General features: G+C 38.2%; 1 protein-coding gene across 4 annotated transcripts in view; it reads left to right on the plus strand.

Moving 5' to 3' along the window:
• The first annotated feature begins 418 nt into the window (after nt 1-418).
• LOC137635932 (heterogeneous nuclear ribonucleoprotein H3-like) overlaps nt 419-27,833 on the plus strand; it is a 47,826-nt gene continuing 20,411 nt past the window's right edge. For 2 of the 4 annotated variants that reach the window (XM_068368376.1, XM_068368379.1), the window contains exons 1-8: nt 741-757; nt 10,081-10,250; nt 14,431-14,550; nt 19,703-19,861; nt 24,200-24,343; nt 24,963-25,101; nt 26,609-26,781; nt 27,005-27,120. In XM_068368376.1, the coding sequence (XP_068224477.1) occupies nt 756-757; nt 10,081-10,250; nt 14,431-14,550; nt 19,703-19,861; nt 24,200-24,343; nt 24,963-25,101; nt 26,609-26,781; nt 27,005-27,120 (1,023 nt within the window). In that variant the 5' untranslated portion in view covers nt 741-755. Of the gene's footprint in view, nt 502-740; nt 758-10,080; nt 10,251-14,430; nt 14,551-19,702; nt 19,862-24,199; nt 24,344-24,962; nt 25,102-26,608; nt 26,782-27,004; nt 27,121-27,833 lie in introns of those variants that run through there. The other 2 variants (XM_068368377.1, XM_068368378.1) reach the window with 2 other exon arrangements.

The following is a 27,833-nucleotide window of genomic DNA, read 5'->3' on the forward strand; positions in this document are numbered from 1 at the left end:
TGCCAGTATAGAACAATGAACAACGTTATTCTTGACGTGAGGTAAATTGGGTTCGCTATTCTTTACAAGTGGAAAATTGGGTTCGTTATTCTTTACATGTAGAAAATGGGGTTCCTTAATCTTGACATGGAAATGTTGGGTTCGCTAATCTTGACATGGTTTCAATATCATGAAAAGAAGTAGACACAAATGCAATCCTATATATATATATATATATATATATATATATATATATATATATATATATATATATATATATATATATATATATATATATATATATATATATATATATATATATATATATATATATATATATATATATATATATATATATATATATATATATATATATATATATTAAATTTTAAAAAAACCCGCCTTAGATGACAATTGTATATAGTAGGCTGCTGCGCATGCGCAGATCAAGTTAGTACACAAATTCGCCGCCAGAGTCTAGAGGCGGGTGCTTGTTGAGGTGTAGAAATTAACGTGTTTTAGGTAAGGAAAATTACATATTCTAACGTTAATTTACACTATTATATAGATATTTTATCTCTTATTTGAATGTCATTGTGGTAGGTGGTATGTTTTGGTGTGATTATTCTCTTTATGTCTCTAATAGTGGAGTAATTTGGAAGGAAACTAGCCGGCGGTGACGCCATAGCGTATAAAGCGCGTCTCTTTGCTCTAGGCCGCGTGGTGGGGAGGGAAAAAGAGCACTCTGTGACCCCCTACGCCCTCGTAATCAAAACATGTGGGGTCATTCGCCCAATTTCTATATCCTTAATGTTATTATCCTAATTGTCATTCTATCTAATGCTTATTTAAGTCGAACAGAAGAATGTTGAATGTTTCAACCGCCACCTATCCCCCTGGTATCTTTACCGGGGTGGGATTTTCCACGATTCCTATTTTAAATTTAGGGGCCATTTTAATGGTGACACGGTCCTAATCATCTGCAATACATATATTTGTCGTGTTCTGTCTTATGGAATAAAGTATGACTCGATGTAATCCTTACTGGGGCTATTTTCACTGTTTGAGCCACTGTGCTTATGGCTTCCTTCTATCTCGACTAGAGTTGTAGCTAAGTCATTTCCAGATTTCTTAAATAAGTGATTTAAGGGTTTTTTTTAATGCATTTATTAATGATCTGTGGCGGAAACCGTAGTTTTTAAATACTGTTATGGTCAATACATATACCAGTCTTAGTTTATATTTAATGATTTTTTGTTTTGTTTGCCAGTTATCAAAAACGGGGTGTATGTATGAAAGGGGCCACCTGTATGTATTATGGCTAACTTAAAGTACGGCAGTGTAAGGGGGTCGAAGGGCATTAGTTTAGTAGGTAAGGACATGGCTTGTAGGTTAGGTTAGGGAGAAAGGTTTGGTTAGTCGACGTCTAGTTCCTCCCAATTGGATTAAAACACCGACTAAGTCCCCGCCCCCTAACCTAACATACAAGCCGTGTCCTTACCTTACACTGCTGTATTTAAAGTTAACCGTAATCATACAATGTGGTGGCCGCTGTCGTACATACACCCCAAGATCAATTAAGTCCCTGGGCGGAAGGATTCGTATTTCCATTGGTACCTCTTGAGCATTCTTTATTCTAACTCGGAGCCTTTGTATATCTGCGGCCAGTTCCTCCCATTTGGATTAGAATAGATATCAACTAACCTAACCTACAAAGCCGTGTCCTTACTAGACTAATGGCGCTGACGCCCCCTCGCGACCCCCCTTACACTGCCGTATTCTAACTTAGCTATAGTAATACATACAGAGGTCCGCTATCATACACACACCCTGTGAGTTATTTGCAAAATGATTAAGTATCAGATCGCTCAAAAGCTTTTGCTATCTTCGCATCTTGGGGCTAAGAATGGACATCTCCGACCCATGCTTGATGATGCTTCAATACCCACTGGTTATTTCAATGTCCCGCTGCTGAATTTACCAAAACGTAATTTTCGGAGAATTCTAGGAACTACGGGAGCAAAAAATCGCGTGACACTGCCAGCAAAAATTTTGGTTTCCGAAATCTCTGTAATTCCATGTCACATTATTTTTTGCGATTTCATTCATCTTCTCTTTTCTAGCATTCATCTGTCATTTTCATCTTATCCCTCATTCCTATTTTTCATTCCTTTTTGCAGTTCCCAAATTTATTGATTTCGCTCATTTTCTTGGATTAACGGAGATTAGGCGGAGTAATACTTCCCTTTTTTATTATTATTATCATTAAATGCTAAGCTACGACCCTAGTTGGAAAGCAGGATGCTATAAGCCCAGGGGCTCCAACAGGGAAAATAGCCCAGTGAGGAAAGGAAACAAGGAAAAATAAAATATTCTAAGAACAGCAAAAACATTGCAATAAATATTTCCTATATAAACTATTAAAACTTTAACAAAACAAGAGGAAGAGAAACTAGATAGAACAGTGTGCCCGAGTGTACCCTCAAGCAAGAGAACTCTAACCCTATTGTTTCATCCTTCTCTCTCCCTGTTGTTTCACTTAAGTGTATCCAATAATAATGCATGTAATATTCATGTTTTAGTATCGTGATTATAATTAAAAAGCTAATTATAATCTTATGCATTGTTTACATTCAAATTAGCATTCAACCCTGCCTAGTCCGTCGTCAACCTCAATTTTTGGATCAAATAACTCCCTTATTATTAAGGCATTGTACCCAAGGATAATTCATACTTAGTTAAAGAAACAATTATTACTTGATCTATCATCTTTCAATTAGCATATTAATTCTAATATTCTTAATATTACTTGCTAAGCACAACTTTAGTTGGAAAAGCAGGATGCTATAAACCCAGTGGCCCTAACAGGGAAAATAGCCCAGTGAGGAAAAATAAATTTTTAAGGAGAGCAACATTAAAGTAAATAACCTATGTAGACTTTAAAAATTTAATAAAATCGAGGAAAAGAACCAAGACAGAACAGTTGTATGTGAAATGCTTCTCTCATATTTTATTTATTTGTACTGCGAGTTGAATCGCATAACGTTAACCGGAGTTTCGTTCATGTTGCCGATGCACAATTTTCTATAGTTTGTAGCTCTGTTTACTTGGTTTAGGTTTAAATCCAACCCTCCACTGAAGTCGAGTGAACTACTTCTCGGGCGGGTCCATATTAATCATCTAACGAAACATTTTCATTATAACTTGTACAATTCTTTGATTGCAGCATCTTCCAAATCATATGATCTTGTGAAAAGTAATATCTTTAGTTTCTTCTTAGGTCCTTCATTTCAGTTGGCAGTTTATTGTAATGTCTAGGCGCACAGTAGCTTGATTTTGAAGTCTCAATATAGACTTAGCAACGATACAAAGATGTCATTCAATACAGTGTGTGAGAGAGTTGGTTGGTTCGTTAGTTTTCTGGCATCCTGACATCAAATAAAAAAGAACTTTTAAAGTTATTGTATTGAAATATGAAAGATTTATTTTAATGTTAATCTTAAAATATTTATTTTAATTGTTAATTACTTCTCTTTGCTTATGTTTCCTTATTCCCTTTCCTCACTGGGGTATTTTCCCTGTTGCGGCCCTTGGGCTTATAGCATCTTGCTTTTCTAACTAGGGTTGTATCTTAGCAAGTTATAATAATGATACTTCAATTATTTATTGGTCTTGTTCCTCTATAGCTCTCCTTGCCTGCAATTAAACAATATCTCATTATTCTGGCAAGCAGAACATGGTTTGCTGTGCATTTTAGATCCTTGGGATAATAAATTGGCATGACGAATTTAGATGATATAATTCATCACTTTGGTAATTTTATAAATAAAATGCGAAAACTTGAACAATTAGCTATGAGGGTAGTTTGTAGCGCTACGGCCAAGCGTCCTAATTTGCTTATTATCGCTCCGACTGTTATCTTGTATAGAATAAAAACGTTTGGAAATGGTCTACGGATCTTAAATATGTTGTGTAAAGGGGTCCAGGGGGCGAAGCCCCCCTGGGTAAGGACACGGCTTTTAGCATAGGTTAGGTGGGTTTTTTAAGTTAGCTTCTCCCGTCGTACTCGTAGGTAAGGAAACTGTTGTGGAAGGGGGGGGGGTCCGGGGGAGCGAAGGCCCCCTGGGTAAGGATACGGCTTTTAGCACAGGTTAGGTGAGTTTTTTAAGTTAGTTTCTCCCGCCATAATCGTTTTTAGAACGACGGCCACAGTTCAGAATATTCCCGTTTTCTACGGGATCTGGCCGTCACCTTACAAAGGCTCCAGCTATGAAAACGATAGAACCTTATCGCCTGTTACACTCTGGCAGAATCTTCTCGGCGTGTGGTTGCCATGTGATTCATACCATTTTACAGTTTCCTAATAAAATTTGTTATGATTGTCCCTATAGAAATCCAGGAATAGAAAACTGGCAAAATACTGAGACTCATTCCAGGCCTAGTAGACCATTCCTTGATGTTCCTCCACTGGCACTCAAAGGTTTGTCACTTCAGTCAATTTCTTCCTTCGGACTTGGCTGTCTGCTACAATGATACTTCCGCTTTACGAAAAGAGATTTTATAAATTCAGTGATGATGCCTGGGCCCTAATCTACAGTTGATACCACTTAGGCTGGTTTGCAATCATACATACATATACCAAGGCACTTCCCCCATTTTGGGAGGGTAGCCGACATCAACAAATGAAACAAAAACGGGGACCTCTACTCTCTACTTTCCTCCCAGCCTAACAAGGGACTCAACTGGGTTCAGCTGGTACTGCTAGGGTGCCACAGCCCACCCTCCCCCGTTATCCAACACAGATGAAGCTTCGTAATGCTGAATCCCCTATTGCTGCTACCTCCGCGGTCATCTAAGGCATCGGATGAAGCAGCAAAATTGTGGTCCTCTTATCTTTCATGGAGAACTGTTTGCGTGAGCAAGCATTGCAGGACTTTTTGAGCATTTCACGGTGTACAAGAGCCTCGTCAGTGCTGGATGCGACCTGCTTGTTTCCACAGCAAGAGATTGCAGCAATGGTCGAGGAATAGAGGAAAGTGATTTGCGACTCCCTCGTCCACTAGGCAGAGACTGTTAGGGGTGAACGTTCCTCTAGATCCTTAACATCTGGCTCTCCGTCTTCTGCCCTGACACCGGCAACAAAGAAACTGTCGAGCTTACCAAATACAAACCATTTTGAGAAAGGGTGTCGAGAATCCTCCAGCCAGGCCAGGAAAGGAGCTTAGGGGAGGAAAGGAAGACAGGGATGTGGAGAACGGCACTTCCCTCTTCTGCTCCCATCGCGGCGTGATGTTTCTCCCCCTCCACTTTTCTTCTGATAAGGTTTCAATCTTGCCCTTTACAATCACTTAGGGTTCTATCCCTAAAGGAGAGGGTTTTAGTGATGCTGTGCAAAGACAAGCTGGAATCGTGCGAGGTGGATCTCCTGGCTTTTACGGTCGGCTGTTTCTTCTGGAGAAGGTGACAGGAGGATAGAGACCAGTGATCAACCTGTCTTTTGAACGAGTTTTTTCTAGTAACTGCGTTCAATATGGAGACGGTCAGCAGAGTTTTTGCTATTGTCAGATGAGGAGACATCCTACTTACGATTGATAGATTTGAAGGATGCTTCTCTTTAAATACTCGTATATCAGGGAATGTAAACTGTAATTTTTGTGAAAATGAGGAGGAAGATTTGATACATTTTTTGTTATTTTGCCAGGAATATAGAAAAGAAAGGAATGAGGTAATTGAGCTACAACAACCATACGACGAAGACCCAAAGAAAATAGTAGGATTATTTTTATTTAGTGAAACAAATATAGAAAAGAAAAAAGAAGTATTAAACATAATGTGGAAGAAAAGGCAAAACAGTACAAGAAGATAAGCGTTAGAGGCGCCGTTGTAAAGGCTATGCCTCACCCCAGAACCTGAACCTGAACCTATCAGTTGAGCAGGAAGTGCTCTGTACCTCAGCTTACTCAACTGAGTGGTGCATTAGTTCAGAGCCCTCTGGTTCAGACTGTTAACCGCTCTGCAGGTCTTCATTCAAGTATGCACTTCATTTTCTCTTGGACCCATATGAATTGTATTTGTTACGATACCTTGACGATTGGTTGGTCCTGTCTTTAAAGAGACTGTTGCTACAGGATTGAGACGAAGCTTCTGTCCTTTTGCCACGATCTGACTTGAAACTGGGTGTTGCAAGAAGGTATTGTTCAAAGGCAGTTTTTGTAATTTTTATTTTTCCCGAACCATCAGACACAAGACCTGTAAATTGCACCCCAGCCAAAAACTTTCCCACCATCTAGGAAGGAACAATGTTTACCTTATTAAAGTTTATCGGCGGTTCATCTTTACCGATTGTGATATTCTTACTAAAGGTCTTAGGTTTGTTTGTTTAGGAAAAATACAAATTGCTTTGAAAAATTTATTTTTGTTGTGAAGTAGTAACAAGACCAAGACGAAGTCAGCTTTGCGATGCCCATACGCCATCCTCGCAGTTTTCATGCTGTGTTCACTCGATTTTTACCTCATTTTCATAATGTTTCGAGGAAAAGACAAGCAGTTTTCGGTGTTACTATAGTGTGATTCCTACCATCAGGATTCTACTATAGTGTGATTCCTACCAGAGGATGATGGATAAAACCTACTTCTTGAAGCTATTTTAATCTATTCTATTCTATATAAATCATGCTGAAAAATTCAAAAAGCGCACTTTAGCTTAGGTTAGGTAAAATAGTTGTTTCGTTTACACTGCTTGCTTGTTTAGTTGGTTTGGTAATGCCTAATTGATGTGTTACTCTTGTAATAACACCTTGGAAGGGAAATATTACATTACTTGGTTGTTTGCTTGGTATGAATCGCCCTATAGTAGATTTGAAACCTACAGGAAATGAGGGTAGGAATCACGTTATAGTAGCACCCAGTTTTCTTTACATTGGTTCCTTGTCAAAATTGAAATAAGTTAAAGATGATGACCGACTAAATGTTCAATGACCGTAAATTAGTGAATCGTCTAGTGGTGTTAGCGTTGGTCGTTCAAGAGAGAGGAGGAACTCCAGATGTTTTACTATAATTGCTTGAGAGACATTCTCCTTCCAAGCAGTAGTCTCCTCCTTTTCAACTCACTCACGCCAACCATGGCTCCTCTCAAAGATAAAGTGACAATTACTTCAAATTTTCACTTGTATGATTAATTTGTGGAGGGTTTTAAATTGTTTGATAATAACCATTATGAAAACTTTAAAAAAATTAGTATATTTGTATTTATGGACGTGGAATGCATCGAGTGAATTTGTTATATTTCTAATGGGAGAAGTTGTTTAAGGATGGAAGTATTTTAGGTTGCGAGCTCGCTCCCAGGAGGGATTGAACTTTTAAATAAGTGCTATTGTACAGAATTTGGAGTTGCTGGATGAATATATTTACTTTGGATTTTGTGAGCAAATTTAGGTACGTTAATAGTTTTAACCCTTTTACCCCCAGGCTATTTGGAACTTATACCCAGGGGGTTATTTTTTTTTTCAAGCACTTTTTGCACTATATATTTTTTAAATTGCTCCAACACCCTTAATTTTTGGCATAGAGAGGTCAGGTTGGTCTCATTCTTTTGGAAAATGCCTGAATTTTCTCAAAAAAAAAAATATTACAAATATGAAAGGACGTACCGGTGTAACGGTCTGGTTTTCCCCCCGTCCGAAATTCCCCCCGGGGGAAATATGGCCCAGGATATATATCCCCCCGGGGGAACTTTGTCCCAGGATAATATTCCCCCCTCTGGGCCAAGATTCCCCCTCTGCTTGGTGGAAGTAACCATTATTTATTTTTTTTTTTGTTTGCCATGGAATTCAATGGGATTTCATAGAAAAGCTGCACAAATTGCAAGACAATGAAAGGTTACATTTAAGCATTAAATTGAGGTCACAACATATTGCTTGTATGAAAAAGAACAATGAATTTTAAGCGTGCTGCTCAGTTTCTTGGTGAATCCGTATCAAACTCCATGCAATATTGCTTAGAAAACAAGCTTGCTGATTTCGAAGGATGTAAGGGAACAATCAAATTCTTTAGTATATATATCCTCAATTCAAGAAATTTGTGCAGACGTAACTTTAAATCTCCAAATGCAACGAAAAAAAAATGCCTGTTTGTTTAAAGAATTTATTGATGAAGGCTGATATTGGGATAGTCCAAGAGGTTGTGACCTGGGAAGTTTTGTGACCTTGGAAGGGGGTCCGGGGGCTTGCCCCCGGCTAGGGGCTGTGACCTGGGAAGGGGGTCCGGGGGCTTGCCCCCGGCTAGGGGCTGTGACCTGGGAAGGGGGTCCGGGGGCTTGCCCCCGGCTAGGGGTTGTGACCTGGGAACTACTAGGTTAGGTTAGGTGGGTTTGTTAGGTTCTGTACCCTTTTACAAATCTCAAATGTGTTAAATGATCATGATTGGCCTATGTTCAGCCACTTACATGATCCATATGTTTTACCAACTGGTTATCTTGTTCTTATTTAGCATTTCTGACCATTATTATTGCTGTTTATGACATTTCCCCAACCTAAAAACCCCGGTTTCCCACTCGGTTCCCCCATAATCTCTGGTAACACAACTGAATTGGTATCATCTCCTTTCTCATCCATAGTGCTTCTTAGCATCAAGTGTATTTTTTATTTCGCGCTGGACAGTACGAAAGAAGAGTAAGGTTTTCACAATATATATATATATATATATATATATATATATATATATATATATATATATATATATTTCCTAATATTTTGTCAAACTTACCGTTGATTATTTAATTCATGAAAATAGTTTCTCTGTAAGGGAGGGTGGGGGGAGAAATGGCATAGGGGGGGAGAAATGGCATAGGGGGGGAAAAATATCCTAGGGCTGAAATTCCCCCCGGGGGAATAACAGCCCGGGCTGCTTTTCCCGGGGGGGAAATCGATCCTAGGCTATTTTTCCCGGGGGGAATTTCAGTCAGGGGGGAAAAATTTCCTGCTACACCGGTACAGTACGTCCATGGGGGTAAAGGGATGAGTTTTGTGAAACGTACCAGTACGTCCGTTTGGGGGTAAAAGGGTTAATTTTCATCATAGAGAGGTCAGGTTGGTCTCATTCTTTTGGAAAATGCCTGAAGTTTCTCAGAAAAATATAAAAAATATGCAAAAAAAATGTAAATAGCATTTTTTTTGCAAGTGGGTAAAGGGATGAGTTTTGTGAAACGTAGCGGTACGTCCTTTGTGCATAAAGGGGTTAACTGATCTGTTTTTTACAGTATTCTTAGGGATGAAACTAGTACTGTCATTCTAGTCCTAGTTTGAGCGATACTGTATGAAGCTGTAAGGGGGGGGGGGGGTTGAAGTGTGAATCTGCAAATTTTCAACCGCATGAATTTTTTCTCCCATTTTTTGGTCCGAGTTTGTCATTGTGATCATGCTTAGTATGCATACATATCTTAAATGGTCGTATTAATTTCCCTACATTAGTTTGTCTGCGGTATAAAAAATGTATACAGTGAACCCTCGCTACTTCGCGGTTCGACCATCGCAGATTCACCACTTCGCGGATTTTTTTCATAACCCATATATATATTCATATTGGTAATAACAAAATCAACATACTGTACTGAATAATCAATATAATCGATGCAAAAACTAACCTATACACAGATGTGTACAGTAAATGCATTTGTTTCTTCATTATGATCAGAGAAACGTAAACAAAACATTGGTTGCCATTTTTTATCGTACTTTTTGGCGTGTTTAGGAAACGCATGATATAAAATCGCCTTTAATATTTGTGCCTGTTTTAGTTTAGGGTACTGTAGTACATGCATTAAGTGTTCTGTACATTAAAGGGTAGTTTGTTAACAGTACTACGTACAAGGGAAGGTTTTAAAAGTCTGAATATACATGTTAAATAAATAGGTAAATATGGTGTCAATACGCGGATTTTCACCTATCGCGGCCGGGTCTGGAACCTATCTACCGCGATAAACGAGGGTTCACTGTACTTTATACTGAATCAATGTATGTATTACGTTAGGAATGGATTAGATTGTTGACTGTCCAGAGTACAAAGAGGTCAGGTTTATTAGTTGGAAATCTTCTTCATCCATAGGTACCTTATGTCTTGGGTGGGGCGATATGCCTTACGGGCTGTTGGAAGGGCCTTTGGATTGCAAACCTCTAAAGTACTCTTGTCAAGGCGGCATGTCGGTTGGCAAATGTCAAAATCTAAGTCTCTCTTACCTTCAAGCTGCTTGACTTCCTTAGTAAGACTATGCCGAGGTACAGTAGTTCGTTCTTTTGCTTTGAATAACAATCAGTGGGGAGGAAGTTCACTGTTCTTTCAAGTAACATCTAGAACCATTTTAATAAGAATATCAATATAAAATGGAATATTTCTCTGTTGCAATTTCTTGACATACGATACAATTTAGTTCCACAAGGAATAATGAAAGGGAAAGATTTTTCAAAAGGGAGTTTTGCTTCTGGGAACAATTTGCAACATTTCTAAAGTGAAAAGGTATGTAAACAATTATAAGTAAATTTATTTTTCCTTAAATCATTTGTAATGCAAATCTTACATATTGAAATTGATTGTAAAGTCTTGAGTAGAGTCATTCAAATTTGCAGTGAACTTCCTTTGTTTTAAATAATATTAGCTTTTCTTAAAGCTATATTCATTATAGCTCTAGTGTTGCACTGTATAAACCTAACTTGACTATAAGCAGTGCTCTTTTAATTCTGGTAGTTTTTCAATGAGATACTATTTGATTGGTTCACATTATTAGACAAAGGCTAATGGATTGGGTCAAATAGTTAATATGTGCGCCGTCTTTTTTTTCCTTTTCTTTTTTCTCTCCTATTGTTTTTGTTGTGACAATCTCCTTCTTGCCAGGTTTCTAAGGTCTTTGTAATTTTAGTTATACTTCAACATTCAAGAAGACAGCACCAAGTTCAGTTTAAAAAAAAAAGTGTCGGATGTGGTGAGTACAGTATTCAGTTCTTTGACAATTCTAAAAGCCATCCGTCACATTTGTGGATCACATGCAGGATTTTGTAATGACATAAAATTGAAGTATCTTCATACAAGAATGTATTAAAGGCTTGAATGTAAATAACTTTACATTGACATTTTTTTTCCCTTGCGAGAAATGAAACGAATGTTATTTGAACAACTGGATGTAAATACGTGAACTAGTAAGGCGTTTTTAATATTGGAAGGTGTAGTTTATTAAATGTAGCTCTCCATTTAGTTAGTGTACAAAACAATTATAAAGGTGTAAAATTGTTACATAATTATACAACTGTAAAGAGCCTCCTATATCATTTTTGTAATTGTGTTAAATATGTCGGTTAGCAATGAGGTCTTGCGATGATCAGTTGCAACGATTTTTGTTTTCTGGTAGTCGATGACTTCCCTCTTACAGTTGGTTGTGTGATTACACATACTGTGGTAGCTTCTGTTCGTCTGTGTTCCCACATCTATTTTGTCTTGCTATCCGTCTTTCATTTTAAACGATGCTACTAATGGGTTTTCACTTAGTTGGAGGTTAGTGTTTGAGTGGCATTCCCAGCCCCAGCACTATGGTCCAATTTCTTTAGTATTTATTTTGTAATTGCAGCAAGGTGCCTGAGAAGTTTCCAACTAGTGACTCAGATAAGTCTCTTGGCTGAATAAAGAAACAGAAATCTTTTATTAGGTTTTATGGTTATTGTACTGTATGAAGCAAAACTGTTGATACTTTTTTAATTTTGCTGTGGACATGCGTTGTTCTTATGTTGCCACTTAGTATCTTTTATTTCACTTTGTAAACGTGGGGTTGCGGGAAGAAATACCCCTTCCAGTCTAGGCGGTTAAAGGCTATCGCTCAGCCTTAAGCCTCGCCCTTGGACTCGATGTCATGGATATTTTCTCAACAATAGAACTTTCCTTACTCATACGGAGTCACGAACTTACCTGTCCTCAGTCTGAAATGAGACCTCCCCATGGAACATGGTTTGAGTTCTCAGGTCTCTAAAGAGACCTCCCTGTGAACCATTACGCTAGGCAACAGATCACCATCTCACTTGGAAGATGGTCTTCCTACCAGCTTTGACAACCCATTCAAGGGGATGGGGAGAGGTAATGTTCGGCTTCGTCTCGGAGTTTGTAGCCAAGACTCAGAATCCGGGAGTAACGGATCCCCGATTTGACTCCTTCCGGATTTCGATTCTCTGCTCTGTAACTGATGACCCTGATCATCTCCTCAGTGAGGAGTTTGAGGCTGTACCTCAAGAGAACAGCCGCAGCCCGTCCCCGTGTGTTTGAGCTTTTTGTCAGCACTGGGGGGAACAAGAGGAGGGTCACTAAGAACACCATCTCTGCCTATATTTGCAAGGTCATAGACCATGCCCTGATTCCAGACCACCCTCTTTCACGTCGCCGAGAGCCTACAATGTCAGGGTTGTAGCTACGTCTCTGGCATTCAAGAGAAACTTCTCTGTGACGCAGGTTCTACAGGCTGGGGTGTGGAAATGTCAGAACACGTTCACATCCCCCTACCTGCAAGACGTGACCCACAGGAGGCTAGATACGTTCTCTGTTGGCCCTGCTGTGGCTGCACAACATCTGGTATAATACCTCGAGCTCCTTATTGGGCAAGTAGCAGAAGGTTGAGGGCACTGTTACCCGGCTTTAGTATGCGTGAATGAAAAGATTTGACTGGCTCTTATTCTTCTTCATCCTCCCCTCTTGGGTTCTCTGCATAAACTGACCTCAAACGACTGCAGGTAAAACATGCTTCCTTGTGTTCCTAAGATTAAGCTAATACTGTTGCATACCCTGGCAAGGTGGAATTGGGAAAGTCCTGGTTATAACAGTTTTTCTTACAAAGACTCTGAATGACTTTTACCTGGACAGTCACGTTTCTAAACATCTTAAGACACAGCTTGCGTAGTGAGGTTTAGCGAGGTGTAGGCACTTCTTATTGTTAGTGCAAACCTATTCAAAATGAGGAGCCCCTGGGTAAAGCCAAAAGCTAGTTTGGCAGGGACATCCACACACCTAATGGGTGAGTCATCCCTAAATAAATAGCATAGGTTTGTATTCCAGTTACGGAACATTACAAAATTGGAAATAATTTGTATTATTCCTTATGCTACAAACCTTAGCTATTTATACAAACATACCTGCCAGCCTTATCCCCCTTGAAGTCTTACCCCCAAGCAAAGTGAGTTGAATCACTGGTGGAAAGGGTTGTTAACCCTCGGTGTAATTTTAATGACTCATCCTTTCAGCTTCGCTAAAAGTAATAACCCCTAATAAATAGCTAAAGGTTTGTCTTGTCAGGAAAAATACAAATTACCTATAAATTTGTCATTCTAGCCACCTCTTTAAGTGTCCACGTGACTCATTGAGCTGGTAAATCTCCTTTTATAATAATATTGTTATTAGGAAAGTTAAGATTTGTAATGAAATGTTGTTAGAACTGTTTTCTCATAGAAATGTTTAATGTTGCCATCGAGTCTCTTAACTTAATCAACACTGACTGCTGTAAAGTTATATTTTGGTTCGACTTCGTGTTGATTAATTTTCATATGGAATATTATTTCATAGAGGTGAGCATACCCTTAAATGCCTTTCTTTAAAAAAGAAATATTATAAGAAAATTTTTATATGGTAACTTCCTTACCTTTCAACCTGAAATAACATACTTGACTTTATCTCAATTAAGTATTAATGATTTTATTGTCCATTGTTTACACATGAACAAATTTGTGTGTATTTTTTTTTCACTTTCACTGTTGTTGTTGTTATACAGGACAGTGTCATGTTATTACAGTAATATACAAGACAGTATTAACCTCCTTTGTGTCGGTTCTTATTGTATGTTGCGCATCATTAAGTATTATATATTGAAATAAAATCCATGATGTCATTCTACCAAACCTTACATCTGTTTCTCTGTTGCAAGATGCTTTAGATCTGTGCTGTAGTTCACATAGAAACTTGTAAAATTGTAAAATAGCAGGTTAGAGGTACTTTTCATTATCAGTATGTGTATGTTCTAGTCACTTAGTGGCTGAAATTGTACATACATACATACATACATATACCAAGGCACTTCCCCCAATTTTGGGGGTAGCCGGCATCGACAAATGAAACAAAAAAAAAAGGGGACCTCTACGTTCCTTCCAGCCTAACAAGGGCTGAAATTGTACTTGCATAAAAACCTGCTTCGTATCACATCTTAGACCCAATTGACGATGTAGTTCTGATATTACTTTACATCGCTTGTAATTTTTATGCTCAGCAGTTGAGTGGAAAGACGTCCATTGGATTTTATAATGCCTATTATCCACAGGATTCCACAGCTGCTGGGGTGGTTGAAACAATTAAAAGTATATAAGGAAATTTTAGTGTACATTGTTGCGTGTTCTGTGAAGGTAGATATTTTCATAAGCAATATTCTATTTTTTTCAGGGCTCCACACGAGTGTTACAATGGGTGAAGGTGAAGGAGATAACCACAGCGATGATACAGTCATCAGAGTAAGGGGGTTGCCTTGGTCAGCGACGGTAGAAGACATTTTAAAATTTTTTGGTAAGTGTTTCACTGTTGTTCATAGACATGTCACTTATTCGGTGATATTTCTTTTGTAATAATTTGTGCACATTTAATATTCATTTTTGTTCTTATATGGGTACAAGCTTCAGTCCTTTATTAGTATATCATCAGCCCATCTGGAAATGAGGCTGTCAAAATTTACAATGCTGTGTTGGTAGCCTGGTTACCAGTGGAAGCCTCACCACTTTGCCAGCTCACTGAAAATTTGAGAAACCACTTTGAATTCAGCGCCGAGAAGTATATAAGTACTGATTGGAGCTGACATTGTCCACAATGACCTCGGCTCTTCTGTCATACCTCTTTTTGGTGACCTCATTAAAGTTTGTTCAATAGCAATATCAGAACTAAGGTCTGCCCATTATGGATCACCCGAAGACCATTGGAAAGTTTCTGAAACACATCTGGATGAGTGAGCTCTAGTTGCTCCATCTCTTGGGCATTGAAATGGGCAGACTTGAGAGAACTGTAGTGGCCAGCTGATGCAAGTATTTGGAGAGACTTCTAAACAGCACTAAATGTAATAACCAAGACCCAGTACGATCCGCCATGATCAGTACTCTTGCAACTCCCAGTTGGCTTGTCTTAGACCTGTTACTAAGTTCTGACTACCTTTTTCCCAAATCCAGATAGATTTTAACCGCTAAGCTCTCATAACACTCCAAGGATGGTTGGCCTGACAACAATGATGAGTATGTATCCTCACACTTAACAACCAAAGATGCGACCTCTGGTATGTCGCTAACTAGATCTGAAACAATAGTGGTTCAATAACTTGTTTATAAGCAGATGAACACGGAAAACTCTTTGTCCAGATTTTCCTCATATAATCTACTGGGTTTTCAACATATACCTCCTGTAGAATGTCTTTTAGGCCTGTACCATTCATGATGGATCCAATTGCACCCAACAAGTTCAATAGTGTGCGTGAAAGCAACCTAACTAGAGAACTATTTCCTTCAAATTGCTATTCTGAGGTACCATTAACAATGATCTCACTTGCTTTCCAGTACGGGCTAGTAAAATGTTGTTAATTGGTGTCATAGCATGTGTTACTGCTTGTTTATGAGTAAATTCCAGTGTGGACAAAAGGCAGCTCTTATCACCTTAGTACAAGTTAATCATGGGCAGATGCATAATTAAGGACTGACCATGGTGTTTGTACTCCTGGTGAATTATATGCATCATACCAGACCAGTTTGGAATTTCCATTTTAAAACTTTATAGTTCCCACAGGCATGGTTGGTAAAGTGGTCGTCCACTATATCAATCCTTGTGTTTACATAGTTAAGTTCTGAAACGTTGGTATGACCTGTCTTCTTTTTGGACCAGGAGTCAAGGCAGCAATTATCCCCATCCCATAGAAGGAGCTTTCCAGTGGGTTTTTGGCGTTAGCACCAACGAGTCAATCTGCGCTCGTCTGCGCCCCAGCGTATCTCTCGCATACCGGCACTCACCTGCACGGCGGCGCCCAACTGCGCACCAGCACTTTCCTGCTCGCCAATGCTCCAGTACTCTGCGCACTCGCATGAGAGGCAAAAGGAAAGAAAGGGAAAACTTTTTGACAGGTCGCCATTGCCCCATGCCCCTCCCCGGAAACACATTACAGCGCTGCCGCCGGGAAAGAAGGAAGAGGCTTTGCTGAAGGGCTCAAGATCCTGAAGATTCCATCTTCAAATGCAGACCCACCGCATCGTACAGAGTTTTTTTTTTTTTTTTTTTTTTTTTTTTTTTTTTTTTTTTTTTTGACAGTACCACTGTCAGCAAACACGATCTGGACATAGCGAACTGCCTATCATTAGCGCACCAATCTCAGTTGCCGATTGCTAGCTCATCTTCTCTGGTCATTGACCTCCAGTCTCGCCAATTGTTAACGATCTCCGATTGCTAGTCGATAACCAGTCATCCACTTGCTGATCACTAGCTTGCCGATTGCTAGCTCGTCTTTCTTCGATCATCGACCTCAGTCTCGCAGATCTCTGACCAGCCAATCATCAGCTTGCTGATCTCCAGCTCGCCAATTGCCAGGCCTCGATTGAGGGCTGATCGTCAAAACAGACGAAGGTACCATTTTTGGCTCACAGATCGCCGATCATCGGCAGCTTGTCGTTCACCAGCAGTTCGTCACTCAGACACTAATCAACCTCTGCCCATTGTTCCCTAGATCGGAAGGCAAACAACACACTTCTTGCTACTTGCCGTTCGCCATTATACCGATCCACTAAGTTAATGGCAGGCGATCAACAGCCCCCCCCCCCCCCCCCAGCGCAACGTTTGCCAGACCGATGCCATTATTATTATTATTATTTGCTTAGCTACAACCCTAGTTGAAAAAAGCAGAATGCTATAAGCCCAGGGAATCCAACAGGGAAAATAGCCCAGTGAGGAAAGGAAACCAGAAAAATAAAATATTTTAAGAAGAGTAACAACGTTAAGATAAATATCTCCTATATAAACTATGAAAACTTTAACAAAACAAGAGGAAGAGAATTAAGATAGAATAGTGTCTGAGAGTGTACCCTCAAGCAAGAGAACTCTAACCCAAGACAGTGGAAGACCATGGTACCAAGGCTATGGCACTACCCAAGACAAGAGAACAGTGGTTTGATTTTGGAGTGTTGTCCTAGAAGAGCTGCTTACCATAGCTGAAGAGAGTCTTCTCTTATCAAGAGGAAAGTGGTTTCTGAACAATTTTAAATGCAGTAGTTAACCCTTGGGTGAAGAAGAATTTGTTGGACAGAAACTTACGGTCTATTAAATTTCTTATTCCCGATCTAGATATTAATCTTTGGCACCGTCGTTCAATTAGTTCATTATGCATGTTGCATAAGATTTTTCATAACTGACCATCGTTTATATTCAGATCTCCTTGGACAATTCTATCCTGTTCTTAATACTAGGCAGGCAGTTAATTCTAATAGCCAGGCCTTCTCCATCATGAGGCTCAATACTACACAGTATTCTAGAAGTTTTATTCCAGCTGTGACCAAGTTGTGGAATGATCTTCCTAATCGGGTAGTTGAATCAGCAGAACTTCAAAAGTTCAAAGTTGGAGCAAATGTTTTTATGTTGACCAGGCTGACATGAGTCTTTTTATAGTTTATATAAGACATATCTGTTTTTGACGTTAATAGTTTATACAGGACATATATGTTTTGACGCTGTTACTATTTTCAGCATGATATATTGTTAATTTATTTTCATCAGTTATTTATTTCCTTATTTCCTTTCCTCACTGGGCTGTTTTTCCCTGTTGGAGCCCTTGGGCTTATAGCATCTTGCTTTTTCCAACTAGGGTTGTAACTTGGCTAGGAGCCCTTGAGCTTATAGCATCTTGCTTTTCCAACTAGGGTTGTAGCTTGGCTAGTAATAATAATAATAATAGTAATAATCTCAGTGTTGTCAGGTGTATGAGGACAGAAGAGATTATGTAAAGAATAGGCCAGACTATTAGGTGTGTGTGTAAGCAAAGGGAAAATGAACCGTAACCAAAAATATATTGATATGCCTTGTAGTATTGTGTGTACATACATACATAAAATACAATACAGTACTGTTCATTGTTTTTTTCAATTTTAAAATTTACTTATTAATATAGAATTAATTGTAAATAAATAATCATGCCTTTAATAGAAGAAAATGTTATGATCAGTTATTTATTCACTGAAATGAAAGAAAAATATATCGCTAGTGTGTTTGATATGCGTTTGTACATACAATACATCTCAGTTCATTAGGTTGTTTTGATTTTAAAATATTGACGTAAAATTAATTGTAAATAGATAACAGGACAATAAAAGGTAAAAATAAAATATGCTACTACCTGTTATTCACTGAAGTGAAAAAAAGAAATATATCGCTAATGTTCTGGTATGCGTAGTAGCATTTTGTGTACGTACATACATACAATAAAGTACTGTTCATTGTGTTTTTTAACTTGAAAATGTACTTAATTGATATAAAATGGGAGAGCAGGATCTTACGGCGGTAACTACCATCCAATGGGGAAGGAGGACGATGGTGGTGAGATTACAGCATGGGAGCGCGGAAATTTTAAGAGAATCTCGTTTCGTATCATGAAAATTTTTTTGGTATTGAGGTGAATAAACTTTCGTACCTAATTTCTTATGAATTGTTTGTATTAAAAAACTTTCGTATCAGGGGGCATCACTGTACTGACTTCATTTATCGTTGGTATTTGTGGGATTCCCTGGAACCCAGCAGCTGCATTGCCTTCTACCTCTTACTTTTTTCAGTTTGCCTTAGTGTCTATACCAATTGGTGCCCCCAAGTAATAATATACAGTGATGCCTCGGCATACAAAAGTAATCCGTTCAGGATACGGTTTCGTATGCTGATTTTTTCGTATCAGAGTCGCATTTTACATGTAAATAGCCTAATCCGTTCCAAGCCTTATGAAAAGACACCTTTTCTTTCATAAACACGCTAAACTGTAGTAATAAACATGCAATGCAGCCATTTCTATCATTCAATAATTAACCCAACCGTTAAAACCGGCCTAATCCATTCCAGAAACCACCATGAGATTATTTAATAATGTAGTTATAGCCTAGTTATCCCCTCCAAGCCCTAAGAAAATGGTCCATTTTCTTTACTACTGTATAAAAGTTACAGTACTGTATGTAAAGCATTTGGATCAGTGAAGGTGTATTGTTACCTGTTCACTTAAATTAAGGGTTGATACCCTGAAAAAAAAGGTACTGTACTCTCGGCGACGAGTTGGGATCTCGTAAGCTTTTCGTATCCTGAAATTTTTTTCGTATACTGGGGCATAAAAATTCTTTGTATTGCTTTTCATACCCTGAATTTTTCGTAAGCAGAAACTTTCGTATCCAGAGGTATCACTGTACAGTATTTATTTATATATATGAAAGTAAGATATGTATAAAAGCTGTTTTGTGGTTTGCTTAAGTCATATTCATCCTTGACCACACTATAGGAAGCCACAAAGGTTGTAATAATAGGGGGGTATTTTAATTTACTAAAGTTCTTACTGTCAAGCACCATCTTACCTATTATTATTTTGCAAAAACTTAGCTCTTTGCTATGGTTAAACTACTGTACTATATAATTCCGTGTATAGGATTAATAGAATTTTGGTATTTTTCAGATGGAGTTACTATAAAAAATGGAAGGGATGGAGTGCACCTGACGTTATCGCGGGAAGGTCGTCCTAGTGGAGAGGCTTACATTGAAGTGGCAACCGAGGATGACGTTGCTTTAGCCGAGAAGAAACACAATCAGCATATGGGGAGACGATATATTGAAGGTTGGTTGAATCATTGCCCTTATTTGGATAAATTATACCTGTATACAGGTATACACTTTAGGTGACAGAAAACATTTAACCCTTTTACCCCCAAAGGACGTACTGGTACGTTTCACAAAACGCATCCCTTTACCCCCATGGACGTACTGGTACATCCTTGCAGAAAACTGCTATTTACAATTTTTTTTTCCATATTTTTGATAATTTTTTTTAGAAACTTCGGGCATTTTCCAGGAGACCAACCTGACCTCTCTATGACAAAAATTAAGGCTGTTAGAGCAATTTAAAAAATATACTGCAAAATGTGCTTAAAAAAAAAAATAACCCTTGGGGGTTAAAGGTTGGAAAGTTCCAAATAGCCTGGGGGTAAAAGGGTTAACTAGTAATATAAAAATGAGATTTTCTTTTACCCTATACAGTATCCCTTCATCTACCGCGGGTATTCCGACCCAGTAATGCTTAAAATCCAGTAAAGTACATACAGAACCTGCATTATATTTTATTTTATATTTTTTATAGTTTATTTTCTTCATAAACAAGCTTTTATTTACACTCCTAACGCTTTTAAACCTGTTATTCACTCTTCAACACTTGTAGCCAGAACTTACTTTTACTATAGTTACATAATGAAAACATTTAAATCTGAACACTTGTTAAAGTACGGTATTTACAGCACGGCCACTACGACACTTTACCAAATTATACACACATTTACTGTAACCAAAAATGTACAGCTCTCTTTAAAATAAACATGATTTTATGAACGCTGATGTTGCACTTAACCCAATAGATTGATAGTGAAATAAAAACAGCTAATATGTCTCTTACATTGTTTTTGTAAAAGAATTATTACTATACTTGAAATATTTTTACTTTACCGTGTCAAAGTATGTAGTATTTAGTAAAAATGCTTTTCTCCCAATCTATTTATATACTGTACTTGAAATATTTTTACTTTACCGTGTGAAAGTATGTAGTATTTAGTAAAAACGCTTTTCTCTCATTCTATTTAATATTGGTTTTAATGGTATATCTAAGTTTACAGGTGTGTCATTCCTATTGCTGACGTATGATAATTTTATAGTCTATCTTTACGGTGCTTTATTTCAAAACCTGTAAATTATTGTAATGGTCATATTCTGCTTAACCCTTTTACCCTCGAAGTACGTACTGGTACGTTTCACAAAACTAATCCCTTTAGCCCCATGGACGTACCGGTACGTTCTTGCAAAAAACTGCTACAGTATTTACATTTTTTTATTTGCATATTTTTGATAATTTTTTGAGAAACTTCAGGCATTTTCCAAGAGAATGAGACCAACCTGACCTCTCTCTGACGAAAATTAAGGCTTTTAGAGAAATTTAAAAAAATATATACTGCAAAATGTGCTTGAAAAAACAAATAAATCCTGGGGGTTAAGGGTTGGAAAGTTCCAAATAGCCTGGGGGTAAAAGGGTTAATGTCATGTGTAACAGCTACAGTAGGTATTTACTGTTGTATGAAGGTTGAAATGCAAGAAAAACAGCTGTTATTCAAAATGGTTATTCCAACAAAACAGCTGTTTTTTTGTTCAGTAACAACACTATTGGGATTCAGTCTCTTGCTATTTTAATTAAATAAATTAGAATTTTGGGTAAAGAGATGGAGAAAACAATGATACAGTACTTGTTTTTATGGATGAAAATTTGTTGCTCTCACAATATGTGATTGCAAGGTTTTCATTATATATAGTATTACCCTAATTTACTTATTTTTATTTTATTTCTAAAAATGACATGGTTCCTGCGCTAAGTACAAACCTCTTTGCTACTAATTTATTTCCATTTAATCAGTTAGGTATATAATAGAGCAATGGGAAATCATGAATTATTTCAATGGTACAGTGTCCGAGTTAGTTTTTAATCATCATAGTACATTTAATAAAGGCTTTCTTGGCATTTTTGTGCTGAGTTTTGCTAAAAATCATACATTTCAGCACCCTTTTTTTCAGTCAGTGATTACGGTTCACTTTCCCTATGCCTACACATACACTGAATAGTCTGGCCTATTCTATATTGATTTTCCTGTCCTCATACGCCTTTCAACACTGAGATTGCCAAACTATTCTTCTTCACCCAAGGGGTCAACTACTGTACTGTAACTGTTCAGTGACTACTTAACTCTTGGCAAGGGTAGAAGAGACTGTGGCAAGCACCTCTTCTAGGAGGACACTCCAAAATCAAACCATTGTTCTCTATTCTTGGGTAGTGTCATAGCCTCTACCGTGTTCTTCCACTGTCTTTGGTTAGGGTTCTCTTGCTTGAAGGTATGCTCGGGCACACTATTCTACCTCTATTTAATTTCTCTTCTTCTTGTTTTGTTAAAGTTTTTATAGTTTATATAGGAAATATTTATTTTAATGTTACTATTTTTAAAATACTTTATTTTTCCTTGTATCCATTCTTCACTGAGCTATTTTCCCTGTTGGGCCCCCTTGGCGTATAGCATCCTACTTTTCCAACTAGTGTTGTAGCTTAGCCAGCAATATATATATATATATATATATATATATATATATATATATATATATATATATATATATATATATATATATTTATTTATTTATTACGATCACGAGCACATACAATACACTCTCTCTCTCTCTCCCTCCCTCCCTCTCTCCCTCCCTTCCTTCCTTCCTTCCTTCCTTCCTTCGGGTATTCTGTGATATTCATATTTCTTTGGACATTAGAAATTCTCTGTATCGTTACTCAAGGTTTCGATTATGGGAATATAAGTAACGCATCAAAAGGAAATCGCCTGATTTGCCACTCGCCTTCTGCCAGAAATATGACGTCATCACCTTTTTTGTGTGTGCTACAGTAAGTTGTACTAATCCCAAAACTAGTGATACGGACCACTGAAACACTTTATATCGTTACTCTGTGTTTCGATGATGGGAATACTATGATAAGATTACTTGGTAACACGCCAAAAGGAAATCATTCGGTTTGTGCCAGCGTGCTTCCGCCAGAAATATGAAGTCACAAGACACCAAACAAATATGGTCTATTTTAATAATACATACATACATATACCAAGGCATTTCCCCCAATTTTGGGGGGGTAGCCGATATCAACAAATGAAACAAAAACAAAAAGGGGACCTCTACTCTCTACGTTCCTCCAGCCTAACAAGGGACTCAACTAAGTTCAGCTGGTACTGCTAGGGTGCCACAGCCCACCCTCCCACATTATCCACCACAGATGAAGCTTCATAATGCTGAATTTTAGTAATGCAAAAGAAAATATAATTTTAAGCAGATAGTTTTTCCTGTTAGTGTTCTTTCTTTAAATAGATAACGATCTATTATCAGAGATTAAATAAAACTAGTGCATACTCAAATTTTCATTGAGTAGTACTCATAACAGACAGACAGACTCACAAGATACTTTGTATTGTTGCTTGATACTGTATTTTGATAATGGGAATAGTAATACTAATCGTTAGTCTATTGAAAGGAAATTGCTGTATTGTCCAGCTGCTTTCCGCCGGCAATATGACTTTACCAGACATATGATATGAACTCGATAGATATTAAAACCTCTTAATGTACTTATTATTGAAAATGGATACTGTATATTATCAATAAAAGAAAATATTAATATAGCTAGATAAATCATTATGTTTTATACAAGAAAGTAGATTATTTCCAAGGAAATGTTTATCCAATTAGCGTAGTATTTCCAACAGACTTGACATCATCATCCTGAAAAAATCGTCGTCAATCGAATACTCATAAGTAGCGTATGTCGTAAGTCGACAACTACCTGTAGGACTGTATGACTAGAGATCCTGCAGAAGGACTTTATGGGGGAATGGCCAGACAAGTCCCAGTGCCTGGTTATTTAGCCTAAATCCTTAAATCTAATCTTGACTGAGTGGACAAATATTGGAAGAGAACGCCACCAACAGTGTACGGGAAGGATTTTTCCGTTTTATCTTGTTAGGCTGGGAGGAACGTAGAGAGTAGAGGTCCCCTTTTTTTGTTTTTGTTTCATTTGTTGATGTCGGCTACCCCCCAAAATTGGGGGAAGTGCCTTGGTATATGTATGTATGTATGTATCTTTTCTTGCTTATTCTTTCTACATCTTGGTGTCCAACCGCTTCCAACTTTAACCTCGGTGTTAGTCTTGGTTTCCTGCTGAATAGTTTAACAGGCCCCAGTGTTAGGTCACACAGTCTTGATCCATAAATTTATAATCCAAAATAAAAGTTTTATCTTCTTCTTTATAGAAAGGTATGGAAATAATACATTTTAGTTTAGAATAGTTTATTCATAACCACTTTATTTGCAGTATTCAAAGCGAAGAGGTCAGAAATGGAGTGGGTTGTCAAAAGAACGGGCTACGGAACCCTGGGGGGCGAGGACGAAGGCTGCGTACGTTTGAGAGGTTTACCATTCGGGTGTTCAAAAGAAGAAATATCACAGTTTTTTAATGGTGGGTACTTCATTGCTTTTATCTAGTTAACCTTTTGTGAAATACTGACTTTTACATTATTTGAGCAGTGCTTTTTTTATTTTTATTATATAGGTTATGATTACTACATTGTTAAAAAACATCACTGCTTTTATAAGTTTACGTGACATTATTTGACTTCATTTTCCTTTTTGTAATATTACCGTAAATCTTCTTTTGTTGATTGCTTATTAAACTAGCATATTTCTGAGATTGAAATCCTGTTTGTTGAAAATGTGGTAAAGAATCTTTCATCAATTTTTCTCAGCCAAGACGACCTACTCCATCGTTAAGGCAACCTCATCTTGCCGTTGGCAATGACTGATTTTATAGATGCCCTGTAGTAATGCATTTAGAATGCTATGGTTATAAATTCCTGGGTTGAGATGTACTGCATTTCCACCCTTTAATGGAAAGATGGTGATGAAAGTTAAAAGTTGTTAAATACCTTGGGTTTACTCTAAAAGCTAAAAAAAAAAAAAAATGTTTTAAGGTAATTAAAATTGGAATCTTAAATTATTATCCTCTTTATTAAGTAAGTGCTTAATTTATAGATGTCTCGATTTTCTTAACAGTATTCTTTTTCAATGTCGCTGGGTAGGGTTGGAGATAGTTCCGAACGGGATAGCTCTGCCTACCGACTACCAGGGGCGGCATACGGGGGAGGCATACGTTCAGTTTATAAACAAAGATGTTGCGGATAAGGCCCTTGAGAAGCATAAGGAAAAGATAGCGCACAGGTGGGAAGGCAACGCTACAGAGGAGTAGAGTTGCATACAGGTTAAACAGTATAGTCAGGGTGGGGGGGAGGTTTGTGGGCAAAGTTTCATTGCCCAGCCCCTACATACGGCCTCGCGTCTTTCAGTTTTTATTTATTTTTTATTTTTGTGAATAGTTATTGAATTGTTACCTTGTAAAACCTATTTTTTTTTTTTAAGGAGGCCTATGTAGATCATGGTAATGAAATTTGAAGCAAATCAACCCTAAGGCACCTTCAGGGTCGTAGCTGGCTACTGGTGGAGAGGAAGGGAGGGTGGATTGGGAGGGTTATGTACTTCCCAGGATGTTTCCCTTGCAAATTTGTGGCTGGTTATTAGGCCGATTTAGTCTTACTATTCATACATACAGGTTTGCATGAAAGAGAAATTAAGGCAAGGAATATCCAATGTCCCCTTGGAGAATGGTAATGACACAGTAATAGTTTCGTTGTGCTTATATAAAGGAGAGAAGTCAAAAGAATAGGCTTTGATGCTTGTGATGTTAAATGTTATGCAGTACCATTCTCTATCCCGTAAACCAAACCCCAGTTTACCTAAGGTATGCTGGATTAGGGAGGACCGTAGGGGGTGGGAAGTTTTACAAGCATCCCAAGCAGTGCTCCCAAAGACAGCAGTAATATTGGGTAAGGGTTAAGATGTTTTTTGATTGAATAAGGGCTTCCAACTTCTTATCTCATAGTTGAAATGCATGAAAGGTAAGGTAGCACAATAAAAGAAAATTGTATTCATTCAATTTTGGGTTGTTCATTTACCATTCTTAAGTCAGTGATACTGGTGAAGGAAGTCCCAGACATTTCTAAGAATAAATGTTAGTCATAAGAGAAGGTGGCAAGGGCACACAGAAGATGCATGGAAGCCGACAAGCTGAAAACCAAAAACCCGTGGTGGGCGGGTGGGCTGGCGGTGAGTCAGGTAGGCAGAGAAGAGGAGGAGAAGGCTGGAGCAGAGTGGGCACTCGGGCGTTGGGCCTGGGCCGGGCTGGGCCACTGGTGGGCTGGCCGGGAAGAGTGGCTGGGCCGGGACACGGGCACGGGCTGGTGGGGCCGGGCCGGGCCTGGGACTCGGACTGTCATCTACGGTGGTAATAGTTATAAACCTTTTTAGAATATTGAAATTAGCAGTATATGAATAATGTAAAGTCAATTGGTTATGGCATTGGAATTTTTTTCTCGATTTGATTATTGAAATACTGTAAGTGGATTTTCATGGTCTTGGTGAAAACCAGGCTCTATGTTTACATGAGTTGTTCATTTTTTATAATTCCTTGGTAAAGTCATTTAGAATGGAACGAAATACTGAATGTGAATGATAATTCTTCATGGGAACCATTTTGATGATAAGGTCATTTTTAACAGATGGTGGTACTGTACTTTTTGTACACTCGCAATATTAAAGGGGGGGTCACACTCAATTGAGGTGTGTATATTCCATTGCACAATTTTCCTAAGGTATTATTTTTCCCCCACAGATATATAGAAATCTTCAGATCAAACATGGGTGAGATTAGAGCAGCGATGAGTCCAAAAATGCCCAGACCTATGGGCCCAATGGGAGGTTACAATAATAGACCCACTCCTTATGATACTCGAGATCGGTTTGGTGGCATGAATAGGTATGGCATGGGAGGCCGAGGTCGCACAAGTAAGCAAAACTTCCTTATTTCCTTGGAGAATATACATTTTCATGTAATATTGATCAAATTCAGTTAAACACACTCGCTTAGCAATGGTAAATAAATTTTATTATTGAATTGTAAAATGGTACTTATTCATTGAAGAAATTTTTCCAAAGTTTAGAATGTATAGTGTATATGTTTAACTTAGTTTTATTTGATTAGTTTTATTATATAAATCAAAATTTGCAGGAGGTTACAATGATTTTGATGACGGGCCTGGCTGGGGCGGATCCGGTGGTTACAACGATGGGCCTGGTTGGCAAAATGGCAGAGGTGGTGGACGTGGGGGTCCAGGAGGAATGAAGGTTGGTTTCCTGGGGTTGTATAAATTGCAAGCAGTAGTTTTAAGGAATAGTTTACCATCAAGTTAGCCTAAGGCTCAATGTTCACTTGAAAGAGAATATATGATAATGAAGTAAAGATTTTGTTGAAATAATACCAACACAATCATGAGCATGTTACTTGTATAGGCAGTTACATGACCATTGCAGATTCATAAACATCAAGATCTATTGTTACTAAGGATATTTCACTGCATAGTAAATGTTCGCAAAGTAAGACTTGAAAATACCTGCATTTAATGATTTCCTCTTGGTTGTAATTGAATTTGGAATATCCTTTCATTGTCATGGCCATATAACTAAAGCTTCAGGGCAAGTTTGGAGTTTTCCATACAGAAGTATTTTTGGGAATTTATTTTCCTACCAATTTTATTAAAACCTTGCTTCAGAAGCAAGCAATCAAGCAGGTGCCAAAAGTGGAGGTCTCTTGGTTGAGGAATTCCACCCTCGAGGGTTCTTCTCTCTGTTCTGGAGGAGATATAGAGGGCTGCTGAGGTGATGGAGGAAATTGTCCAATGATGCTCTCCTCCATAGACCAATGACATCTCGGTCCTATGGTAGACCTTCCCAGTCTTCCCGGCCTCAGCAAGCACCTCCTTCTATTCACCAGTCAACTTCAAGGTCCCTGGGGCCTTCCAAGGTGTCTAAGCAGCCCTTTCAGTCCAAGAGAAGGACGG

Source organism: Palaemon carinicauda, unplaced genomic scaffold (genome assembly GCF_036898095.1).
Source record: "Palaemon carinicauda isolate YSFRI2023 unplaced genomic scaffold, ASM3689809v2 scaffold2, whole genome shotgun sequence".
In the NCBI taxonomy this organism is placed as follows: Eukaryota; Metazoa; Arthropoda; class Malacostraca; order Decapoda; family Palaemonidae; genus Palaemon; species Palaemon carinicauda.